The sequence below is a fragment of the Microchirus variegatus genome (genome assembly GCF_963457635.1).
Source record: "Microchirus variegatus genome assembly, chromosome: 20".
Taxonomy (NCBI): Eukaryota; Metazoa; Chordata; class Actinopteri; order Pleuronectiformes; family Soleidae; genus Microchirus; species Microchirus variegatus.
This window is the reverse complement of record NC_139821.1, coordinates 785,001-797,192: the sequence shown is the minus strand read 5'-3', so window position 1 is coordinate 797,192 and position 12,192 is coordinate 785,001. Positions and strand designations below refer to the sequence as shown.

The 12,192-nt window shown below is 40.6% G+C and overlaps 1 protein-coding gene across 1 annotated transcript in view; it reads left to right on the top strand.

Moving 5' to 3' along the window:
* The first annotated feature begins 382 nt into the window (after positions 1–382).
* The window catches only part of dhx16 (DEAH (Asp-Glu-Ala-His) box polypeptide 16), a 12,254-nt gene continuing 444 nt past the window's right edge, over positions 383–12,192 (top strand). Inside the window, exons 1-20 of the mRNA XM_083907264.1 lie at positions 383–551; positions 1,257–1,459; positions 1,576–1,808; positions 2,526–2,697; positions 2,775–2,831; positions 2,943–3,197; positions 3,986–4,219; positions 4,315–4,506; positions 4,673–4,783; positions 5,564–5,679; positions 5,829–6,039; positions 6,365–6,463; positions 6,583–6,735; positions 7,637–7,777; positions 7,880–8,042; positions 8,141–8,259; positions 8,379–8,446; positions 9,389–9,551; positions 9,637–9,798; positions 10,978–11,151. Coding sequence (XP_083763390.1) covers positions 1,262–1,459; positions 1,576–1,808; positions 2,526–2,697; positions 2,775–2,831; positions 2,943–3,197; positions 3,986–4,219; positions 4,315–4,506; positions 4,673–4,783; positions 5,564–5,679; positions 5,829–6,039; positions 6,365–6,463; positions 6,583–6,735; positions 7,637–7,777; positions 7,880–8,042; positions 8,141–8,259; positions 8,379–8,446; positions 9,389–9,551; positions 9,637–9,798; positions 10,978–11,151 — 3,021 coding nt within the window. The 5' untranslated portion in view covers positions 383–551; positions 1,257–1,261. The remainder of the gene's footprint in view (positions 552–1,256; positions 1,460–1,575; positions 1,809–2,525; positions 2,698–2,774; positions 2,832–2,942; positions 3,198–3,985; positions 4,220–4,314; positions 4,507–4,672; positions 4,784–5,563; positions 5,680–5,828; positions 6,040–6,364; positions 6,464–6,582; positions 6,736–7,636; positions 7,778–7,879; positions 8,043–8,140; positions 8,260–8,378; positions 8,447–9,388; positions 9,552–9,636; positions 9,799–10,977; positions 11,152–12,192) is intronic.

Here is a 12,192-nt window from a genome sequence, read left to right as displayed (position 1 = left end):
GTAAGTGTCTTTCAACTGTCTTTATTGTTCTGTATATTTATATTGTCTTATAATGTGGGTTCTTTACAGTGTAATGTATATTTATATTTTTATATATAGTTTTTTAAGTTATTTACAGTATTTTATTGTTCTTTACATTTATATTTTTCTCAAAGTTTATTTATTTTCAAAATGACAAAGGTTTTTCCATGTTGTTTAATTTATTTGGAATAAAAAACAACTTTTGACTTCTTTTGTTATTCCCCATGTGGCCACAGGGGGCAGTGAGCGCTGCACAGGCTCTGATTTGGCTCTGCTCTTCCTCGGTCTTACATCACGTGTTTCCGTTCTGAGCTTCCCAGTGTGCTCATGCTAAGCTAGCCAACATTTTGATGTTTATGTGTGGTTTGATGGGGGAAAAAATCATATAAATATGTTTTCATGGTCGCGGAGGAATAAGCGTTTATATTAATCGTTACTTTAATTGTAAACGTGTTCGTTTATAGCTAAAATAGTTAGCTCACAACAACCATAACAACAACAACAGCGTTCGTGGAGCGATTTGAAAGGCGGTAAGTTTTCTCTTGTCAAAAGTTTAGCAGCGTTTTTTTAATACCTCACTAATGTGTTATTTTAACTTGAGTGTGTAATTATAGTTTTACAGAGATGCATAAAAACAGTCCACAAGTTAAAGTTAGCGGATAAAAGTATATGTGGATGCTATTCCAGACACAACACGAGGTATAGTGTGTGTACTACGTAGAGCTCTTGTTCGTGCGGTAGATTTATAGTATTTACAATAAGTTTATTGTATTTTAAACATCAATCCATCATTTTACCGCTTTATTCTCCACAGGAGAGTCGCTTTTTAGTTTTAATGCACATATCTCAGTGTGTGTGAGAGAAAACATGACTGCAAGATGTGAGGAAAAAACTAAAACACAAAATAGTACAAATGTATGCATAATTAGCATTATGCTAGGTTAAGATTGCCGCTTTATCGTGTCATTAGAACCTTTTCCGACTGGAAACTGACGGCTTTACTGTCATGCACCAAAGTTAAAGCTCACAGAGACCGGAAGTTCCAATACTAGCACTAGTTCCGGGCACATCCGGTTGCGTACATTGAACTGCAGAAGAATATATGATGTATTAATGTTCATTATGATTAGTTTATTTCAACTAACTATCTAAGTTGTCTTGACGACAAAGGTGTTTCAGCGTTCTGTAACTGCATGTTTGGATGTGTGTTGACCAACCGTGTCATTTTGTTTTAGGCACCATGGCTAATCTGGAGCAGTGGGTCAACGACCGTCTCCATGACATCCTGGGCCTGAGTGACAGATACGTGTCTCAGTTCATGATCGGCACGGCACGGAAAGCACAGACGGCTGAAGACTTTGTGGCTCGCCTGCAGCAGACGGGCACGATCGACGTCGACCAGAGCGTGATCGCCTTTGCCCAAGAGCTCTTTGACAAGGTAAAGGGATCAGATTATATTAATGTTTTCTTTGAGATTTTTACTTGAACTCAAACTCAGTGAATACTTGCCTTTTCTGCTTTTAAAGTTTGATAACTTCACGACTGTCTTAACAGATTCCAGGGAAGCCGGTCGTTGAGAAAGCATCGCGGGCCATGGAACGTGAAGCCATTGAAATGGACAGGAAGAATCGCACGTACACGTTACTGGAGGACAGCGACAGCGACGGCGATGCCGTGCAGGACAAACGCAAAGGGACGAAGAAGAGTAAGGACAGAGGAGACCGGAGGAAGCACATCAGGAAGAAGAAGGAAAGCGAGTCGTCGAGTGAGGATGAAGAACCTAAAAGGTTTGTGTCATGCTCGTTTCTAATTCTTTGGGACTTTGCTTCTCGTCTTGTTGGAGAACCTGATTTCTTATCATTTTTTTCATGTTGAGAGGCTACTGGTACAGATCCAAAACAACTGTCAAATGTGTACTGATTGATTTACCACTTGCCCACACTCCTCATTTATAAACATAAACCTCAAAACCTGAAAATATCATTAGAAGGACATTAATTATGAAAAATACGAATACAAATACGAAAACTTTATTGTCCACAAAGTGAAAAGTTGTCTTTGGTTATACCACCATAGCAAACGTAGACAAAAACATAAATGATTAAAAACAATATTATAAATAAAAAACATAAAAATAGATGAAATAAAAGTGAGTACAGCTGTCGCAAAAACCTGCATCCTGAAATTCATTATCTATGTATCGTCTGTTTGCTTTCATTTAAAAGTGTCACAGCATTTGGCACAAAGGATTTCTTAAAAATGTTTTTCTTTGCAGTTGGCACTCTAAAGTGATATGATAAGACATACATGTATTGGAAAGTAAGATGCAATTAGTATTCTTTTCCTTTTGTGTTAAAATACAATAAATGAATAAATTCAGTTGAATATTCTGAGATTAAACCCTGACAAAAGAAGCATCCTGCAAAATATATCATGACAAAATCATTCAGAGCCTTTAAAACAACTAATAAAATCAAGTTTAAATGTTATTCTTCTGTCATCAGAGGCAGTTCATCCCAGTCCACGAAGAAAGAGGAAGACGAGGAGGAGGAAGAATGGGAGAAGGAAGAGCGCGAGCGACTGCAGGACATTGAAGAAAGAGACGCTTTTGCTGAGCGAGTGAGGCAGAAAGACAAGGAAAAGACGCGCAACATCGCAGAGAGGACTGACAAAAAGGTCAGAGACGACACAATTACAACACGACGACATCTCACAGGAATCGAGCTTCACACTTATTGTTTATTTCCCTCCAGGCCTATGAGGAGGCTCAGAAGAGGCTGAAGATGGCTGAAGAAGATCAGAATAAAATGGTTAGTGCTTTGAGCGACAAGTCAAGTTTTCCGGTTCAGGTGGAAAAACCAAATCTTACTTTTATGCACATGTTTGTGTTCTGATGGTTTATCCCTTTATCTTTGCGTCAGCTGCCAGAGTTGAGGAAGCGTTCTCGCTGGGATTATCTGAAGAAGCGAGAAGCCGAGAAGCTGGAGGACCTGGAGGCAGAAATCATCGACGAGGAGTACCTCTTCACGTCGGACGAGCTGACCGAGAGGGAGCAGAAAGAGCTGGATTACAAACGCACCCTTCGAGACCTGGCCAAAGATTATAAGAAGGCTGGAGCCAAGGAGCAGGAGGAGAGGAAGAACAGATACTACATGCCAGAGGAGAAGAGAGGAAAGGTAGGAACAAGCTGCTTTTCCACTGCATGGTACAGGCACGGCTCGACTCGTTTGCTTGGTTTTCCATGACAATATAGTACCTCGTTACCATGGGTGCGGTCATCAGAGCTGCATGAAACTGCTGTGACGTCATATTACACATTCATTCACACTAGTGACTTGTTAAGCAGTTATTTAGAATCATTAGAATGAGTTCATTAAAGAAGAAAACAGACTGAAATAGAGACTTCTGCCGGCCAACAAGGTTTTATTTTCTTTGCAAGGAAAAGGTCAGTCAACACACGAGTGGTCGAAGATGAATAAAGACCCAGAGCATGGCCAGAGATAAACTTTTATACCTAAGGAACACACCTCTCACATCCCTTTGTCTGTTGAAGGGGTCTGCCCCTCCAGGGCCGTGCGTTCACAACCCTTTGTCTACAGCAGGTATCGCGGCAGACCCCGAAATTGAATTTTGAAGCACGTTTTCAAGGTTTTTAAGTATTTTTCATTCATCTACAGACAGTTTGGCATCGTTCACTTTGATTCTTTGAGTCTCGGACGTCTTGTTTATGCCTCTTCCGGTGAAGGCACAGTTACACGTAGCATCTGCTCAGCTCGCTAGGAACCTTGCCAGGGCAGGTAGTAAAAAAAGTACCCGGTACCAGGAAGTATAGTCGAGTCGAGCCTTCCCAGAACTGTGTAGTGGAAAAGCTCCAACAGTGTATAATGTCACAATGTAAAGAAACAGTCACCTACTCAAGTGTAATCTGTGCCTGGATTAAATGCTTTATATTCCCGTGTTGCAGGAGGTTCCCCAGAGAGACCTGGAGCTGGAGGAAACTCCCATGGAGCTCGGAGGGGAACAAGGTCGTTGGGAGGAAGAGCGGCTGAAGACGGCCTCGCTCAGCTTTGGGGCAAAGAAAGAGCGAGAGCAGAGGATGAGGAAGGAGCAGGACAAGTACCAGCTGGTCCTGGAGGAGGATGAGATGATCAACTTTGTCAGCACTGCCATCACCATGAAGGGAACCAGGGCAGAAAAGGTGCGCTTCGTCTGCCGGTTGCTAATTCTTCATTGTGGTTTGTAGATGTTTTTATCGAGTGACCAACCATGTCGTTCTGATCCTGTCGAGTTCAGGATCAGGAGGAACCGGCTCTGTCTCAGATGGAGCAGAGGAAAGAGTCTCTGCAGGAGGTCAGACGCAGCCTCCCCATCTTTCCTTACAGAGGAGACCTGCTCTCTGCTATTCACCAGCACCAGATCCTGGTCATTGAGGGGGAGACGGGCTCTGGGAAAACCACCCAGATCCCTCAGTACCTCCTGGAAAATGTGAGTGCAGAATTATTTATGTGCAGCATCGTTAAGTCTGCTATGGTCCATTTAAGATATCATAGACTAGTTAAAGTCAGTGTCCAGCTGGTTTTCTTGCACATATATATAATATTTCTGCACAGCCCCTGGTAACCTCACTGCTGTTTACCCCTCTGACCTGCAGGGCTTCACTGAAGGAGGCATGAAGATCGGATGCACACAGCCTCGCAGAGTGGCCGCCATGTCTGTTGCAGCCAGAGTGGCACAGGAAATGAGTGTCAAGCTTGGCAATGAGGTTAGCGTTAGTGTTAGCACATGATAACATTAACATCACACTTTTCACAGTCTCTACGTAGTAGAAATATTTCATATCTGAATTATTTATTTATATTTTTCTTGCTTTCTCCTATTATAACTGTCCTGGACATGAGTTTCCACTAATCCATGCTGTTTTTTTTCTATCACTATCTTCTCTCCTTAATTTTTGAGTTGTTATACTGGTAATGACCAGCAGAGGCCGCTGTAGTACAATGACTATTTTATCTTTGTCTGAGAGGAAAAGCCTTATTTTGTAGTTTGCAGTCCTATGTTTTTTTGGGGGGGGGGGGGGGGTAACTGGCAGATACCAATTCAAAATTATGAGATTTTAAGCCATCATTTTAAGATTTTAAGTCATAATTTTGAGATTAAAAGTCAGAATTATGAGATTAAAAAGTAAAACTTCGACTTTCCTATCTCATAATTTCAACTTTGAATCTCATAATTTTGACTTTTTCATCTCACAATTTTGACTTTTTAGTCTCACAATTATTAATTTTTATCTCATAATTTCGACTTTTTATCTCATAATTTTGACTCTCCTATGTCATAATTTCAACATTTTATCTCAGAATTTCGACTTTTAATCTCTAATTATGACTTTTTATCTCATTTTTTTCAATGAGGTTAGTCTTAGCACATGATAAGATTAACATCACATTTTCACAGTCTCTAGGTAGTAGAAATATTTCACATCTGAACTATCCTGAATTAACCCTTGCTCCTGCAGTAACGCAAACTTCATTTCCTTATTCAGGTCGGATACAGCATTCGTTTTGAGGACTGCACGTCAGAAAAGACGGTGCTGAAGTACATGACCGACGGAATGCTGCTCCGAGAGTTTCTCACTGAGCCTGACCTGGCCAGCTACAGGTAACGAGAATCGAGCTTTATGTACGGCTACAAAATCGTCTTTCCAGGCTCTATGAAATTCCTTCACATCAGCTTTCTTTGATTCTCTAGTTCTTCTAAACGCTTTGCCACGCGTCGTCACCACAGCTCTTGTCTCTGTCTCTCTGCAGCGTTGTCATCATCGACGAAGCCCACGAGCGAACGCTCCACACAGACATCCTGTTTGGTTTGATCAAGGACATCGGCAGGTTCAGACCCGACCTGAAGGTGTTGGTGGCCAGTGCCACGCTCGACACCGAGCGCTTCTCCTGCTTCTTTGACGACGCGCCCGTCTTCAGGATTCCTGGCAGGAGGTTCCCCGTCGACATCTTCTACACCAAGGTAGGAAAAAGCATCATTTATTGTTGTGGAATTGCAGAGTTATGGTTCGTTGCAACTCCTCTTTTGTGTCACTCCTTTATTTAGTACATTATATACCAGGGCAGCCCTATTACATACTATAATTTAGTTACCAAGCATCTGCTGGTTCTGTAAATATTTCACAATAAGATCCTTTTTTGAAAGAATAAATAGATTTACTCAACAGAGCTTTTACTTTGAAACAAGTGCTTAAAACTGTAGTACGGTGTCTATTCTCTATTTATAAGGATTTATTAGAATTTAAATGATTCTAAACGGAGTGAAACTGTCTTGTTCTGTCTCTCAGGCTCCAGAGGCAGATTATCTGGAAGCTTGTGTGGTCTCAGTTCTACAGATCCACGTCACCCAGTCTCCTGGAGACATCCTGGTCTTTCTCACAGGACAGGTATTGTTCACGTCATGATTCTCACATTATGATTATGTGACATGTGACATGACTTTTCACCTTTAAAAGGAGCTGGACTGTTGTTTTTAACCTCTTCTCAAACCACACGTGTCTTGCAGGAGGAGATTGAAGCGTGCTGCGAGCTGCTGCAGGAAAGATGCCGACGGCTCGGATCAAAGATCGCTGAGCTGCTGATTCTTCCCATCTACGCTAACCTGCCGTCAGAGATGCAGACGAAGATCTTTGAGCCCACGCCTCCTGGAGCTCGTAAAGTGAGCACATGGTTTATTTATATAAAAATAAAGTGTCCACTGTAAGATTAATGTAAATGAAGACAATTGATGCTGTTTTTTTCTATCACTATCTTCTCTCCTTCATTTTTGAGCTGTTATACTGGTAATGACCAGCAGAGGTCGCTGTAGTACAATGACCATTTTATTGTTGTCTGAGAGGAAAAGCCTTATTTTGTAGTTTGCAGGTGTGTTTTTTATGGAAGCCCGTTTACGCCACCTAGGGGGAAAAACTGCCACATACCAATTCAAAATTATGAGATTTTAAGTCATAATTTTGAGATTAAAAATCCAAATTATGAGATAAAAAGTCAAACTTCGATTTTCCTATCTCATAATTTCAACTTTTTATCTCACAATTACGATTTTTAATCTCATAATTTCGACTTTTTAGTCTCATAATAATGAATTTTTATCTCATAATTTTGTCTTTAAATCTCATAAATTCGATTTTTTTAATCTCATTTTTCATAATACATTTTTATCTCACATGTTTGACTTTTAATCTCACAATTTTGACTTTTTATCTCATAATTATCAATTTGTATCTCATAATTTCAACATTTTATCTCACAATTGTTACTTTTTATCTCTAAGTTAGACATTTTTTTTCATTGTTTCTACTTTTTATCTCATAATTATGACTTTTATCTCATAATTTCGATTTTTTTTAATCTCATAATTTTGACTGTAAATCTCAAAATGACGACTTTAAATCTCATAATTATGACTTAGTATCTGCCAGTTTTGGCAGAAACAGGCTTCCATAGTATTTTCCTCTTCAACACTTTAAAGAGTGTAATCTTTAATCTGTCTCGGTTGTGCATTAATGAACTCGCCCAAACGACCCGAATGTCTGTGTTTTAATCCCCGTGGATTGAAGGTGGTGGTGGCGACCAACATCGCAGAGACCTCGCTGACCATAGATGGGATTATCTACGTCATCGATCCAGGTTTCTGCAAACAGAAAAGTTACAACGCTCGCACGGGGATGGAGTCGCTCATCGTCACGCCCTGTTCACGGGTAATTACTCAGTAAATCACAACACTGTCTGGATGTTACAGACTGAATCATTGTGTCCATGTATGTGGTTCATACGGTGTTTTTCCTGTATTTCATCGTCAGGCTTCAGCCAACCAGAGAGCAGGGCGAGCAGGCAGAGTGGCTGCTGGGAAATGTTTCCGTCTTTACACGGCGTGGGCCTTTAAACATGAGATGGAAGAAACCACTGTGCCTGAGATCCAGAGAACCAACCTGGGGAATGTGGTGCTGCTGCTGAAGAGTCTTGGTGAGAGGATGACGGTGTCCTCTGTGGTCTCTTTAGAACTGAAGGTAGAACGTTTATCACACTAACGGTGAACTGTGACCTTTGTTTGTTCTCCTCAGGCATCAATGACCTCATCCACTTTGACTTCATGGATCCTCCGCCTCATGAAACTCTGGTGTTGGCTCTGGAGCAGCTCTACGCCCTGGGAGCCCTCAACCATCTGGGGGAGCTCACCAAGGTACAGGAATATGGTTTCTCAGTATATCAGTATACGTAAAAGACGAGTATGTGAGTGAGGCTTTGTTTAAGGGCTGTGTTTTATCACGTCTGTGTTTTTTTAACGTACTGTTTTCTCAGCTGGGTCGAAGGATGGCTGAGTTACCCGTGGACCCCATGCTGAGCAAGATGATCCTGGCCTCTGAGCAGTGAGTCGTCCTTCATGCTTTTATTTATATAATAACATTAGCATAAATACTGTGTGCAGTTGAATTAACACATATCCTAGTTCAAGAAAAGTTGGGACTATGGTCGGGCGATATGGGAAATGACTATTATTATTAATATTATAATATCTATTATTAGATTATATCATGAAAAAAATCAATATTTGTGTAAAGCTGGACAATATGGCTTCTCAAATAAATATCTCAATATTTTGTAGGCTATGGCCGGTATTGTTTATGTCGTGATGTGACATGACTTTTCAACTTTTTATCTCATAATTTTGACTTTTAATCTCATAATTTCAACATTTTATCTCATAATTTTGACTTTTAATCTCATAATTTCGACTTTCTAATCTCATAATTTCCATTTTTGTCTCATAATTTAGATTTTTAAAACCTCATAATTTGACTTTTTATCCCTAGTAATGACATTTTTATTTCATAGTTTCAACATTTTATCTCATAATTTTCTGAGAAAAAAAATCAATATTTGTGTAAAGCTGGACAATATGGCTTCTCAAATAAATATCTCAATATTTTGTAGGCTATGGCCGATATACAAGACTTACAATTTAGAATAAATGACTTTTAAGTGTATTGTTGATTTCATGCATTTTCAATTGAATTCCTAATATTTAGTGATTTAGTCTTTAATTGATTCAATATAATAAATATGATGGTTATCAATGCAACAGCCGTTAAAACCAGGAAAAGTCATCACAGATACCTTATCTAGTCGCTGTATAGATATAATATATACTTATAAGAAGTTAAGAAAAATTTTAATATGTCGTCGTTAAATCACTGGAACCTAAAGAAACGATGGTGCTGCAACACAGTGAAGTGTAAATATGAAGACCCGAGTTTCTCTAAATGTCTAAATGTCCGTCTTTCTTTGTTGTTGTCGTTTGTTTCTCTCAGGTACAAATGCTCAGAGGAGGTGTTGACGATAGCAGCCATGTTGTCCGTCAACAACTCCATTTTCTACCGACCCAAAGACAAAGTCGTCCACGCCGACAACGCCAGGATGAACTTTGTGGTTCCAGGAGGAGATCACCTGGTGCTGCTCAACGTCTACACACAGGTACTGTCACGTTTAGTTACAGTACCTTTAGATAGTAGTGGTAAAGTTAGTTTCTGCTGTCACAGTCTCGTTTTCTGTCCCTCAGTGGGTGGAGAGTAACTTCTCCACTCAGTGGTGTTACGAGAACTTCATCCAGTTCCGCTCCATGAAAAGAGCTCGGGACGTCAGGGACCAGCTGGAGGGTCTGATGGGTCGCATCGAGGTGGAGGTGGTCAGCTGTGAGGGAGACGGCGTTCCTATTCGCAAGGTCAGCGGGTCAAGTTTCACCTCCTGATGTTGGTCACGTTGATCCAGAGCTGTGCACAGGTGTTAGGCCAGCAACGTTTTAACTAGGGCTGTCAAAATGAACGCATTAGTGCAGGATGATTAATGTGTGGAATTAACGCGTTAATGCACTTTCTCACTTTCATCGCGCTACGAGTAGACGTGCAGTTTATGAACAGGCAAGGCGGCGGGCAACTGCATGGGGCCCCAAGCTGATAGGGGGGCTCCCGACACTTGGAGCCTAAATGCATCAGTGAGCAGCCGCATCCCCGTCCCCCTTTGACAACAATGACATTGGGGCCCCACGTCACCTCACGTTATCTCACGTTATCTGGCGCAGATAATGATATAATCATAACATTACTTTGTCTAACTAACGGGGAGACAGACAGCAGCTGACATTAGCGTCAGAATGCTAGCTGATGCTAACGCTAACTGGGTAGAAGCAGTGCTTCAAAGTGCTGATGAGGAATTTCCTGCTTTGAGTTTAGTAAGAAAACTATTTAACATCTAAATACGCCATTTTTTTATTACATTTCACTGTCCACTAAGGTGTAAAAATTTATTATGACTTGGTTCAATATAAGTAGAATAGGTGAAAAATTAAATTGGATTAATGTAGCACTGAAACGATTAATCGATTATTAATCGATTATTAAATTCATCGGCAACTATTTTGATAATCGATAATCGGTGTGAAGCTTTTTTCATGATTAAAACCAGATTTCTGATTGTTTCAGCTTCTTAAATGTGAATATTTTCTTTGTTTCTTTGCTCCACATAAACAAAGAAATCATTAAAATTGAATCATTTTGGTTTGTGGACAAAAACAAGACATTCGAGAACATCTTCATTTCCAGGTTTGACAAACACTGATCAACGTTTTTTAACATTTTATGACCAAACGATTCATTGATTAAGAAAATAATCGTTAGTTGCAGCTCTAGATTAGTGTTTCATAGGTGTTCGCCCAAACTTCAGTATAACAGGTTTTATGAGGCTTTAAGAGAGAATAATATAGAATATATAAATAGACTGTTTTTAATCCAGGTTTATGGCTTTGTTGAGACTTTTAGAAATCAACATTTTTCACATATAATCTTCTGCTGATACTAACCTGTGTGTGTTGTTGTTGTTGTTGTTGTTGTTGTTGTTGTTGCAGGCGGTGACAGCAGGATATTTCTACCACACAGCACGACTCAGCAAAGGCGGCTACAAGACGGTGAAGCACCAGCAGACGGTCTACGTTCACCCCAACAGTTCTCTGTTTGAGGAGCAGCCGCGATGGCTCATCTACCACGAGCTGGTCTTCACCACCAAAGAGTTCATGAGACAGGTCTGATCTTTATTTCATATCATTTATTACCAGTTTAAATGAAGGCAGTGTAAGTCATCCATGAGTTCAACCATGAGTTTGTTTGTTTGCCGATAATTTAACTAATCTCTTCCTCCTTAAAACGCAGTCATTTCCTGATTTATTTATTCCATTTCTTCCTCTTTAGCATGTTTCACCTTTGGTGGCATCTTCAAATAACATTTCAGTGCTCACAAAATGCTATTTCTGTGCAGCTAAAAGGCAAAAAAGCTGTTCCAGCATCATTCCCACACTGATCTACAGCACCAGCAGCTTCCTACACGTCAAATAAACCTGAAAAAAAGAGGGAAGATTCAAATAGACGTGTTTGCCTGAGTATTTTAAAGCAGACCGAGACGGGAAGTTCCTATAAACACTGTTTTTGTAGTGTGTATCTGCGTCAATACCTTGTTTATGAAGCCCTGAAGGTTCTAAACAAACAGTTCAGTCACTGCTGAGAACGCTGTGCTTTATTGTAATCTCGGGCTCAGCGAGATCTCTGAAAAAACCCGGTCTGGTTACGTAAAAAAACAGCGGTTCTCCTGAACAGCAGATCGTCCTGCTCCGGGCACATCCGGTTGCGTACATTGAACCACAGAAGAAGAATAACGTCAGTTGTGGAGGTGTTTCACGAGCGACAGTGTCTTCTGACTCTGGGTCTGACTCCGGGTCAAAGGTCGTCAAAGGGACTGAGGCGGGGAGTCGTGAAGAAGCTATTTTTAAACACTGTTAAAACAATGTTTTGATAATGAGGAGCAGTGCATCCACCGCTCCAGAGGGGGGAGCTGTGCTTCTGAGAGCGGGTGTGCTGAATATGTCACTTCTGGGTACTGGCCAATCACAAGACACTCTGTCTTCTGGGTGATAGAGTTGAGTCTCAAATCTCGCGGCTGGGAAACAGCGCCAGAAAAGAGAGATTTCTATCGGCTCGTTTACAGCAACTAGGAGGTTTTTGATCATAAAAACAAGTTAATGTATGTAAGTAGACCTCTATAACTAACATATATGTGCAACAGGACCACT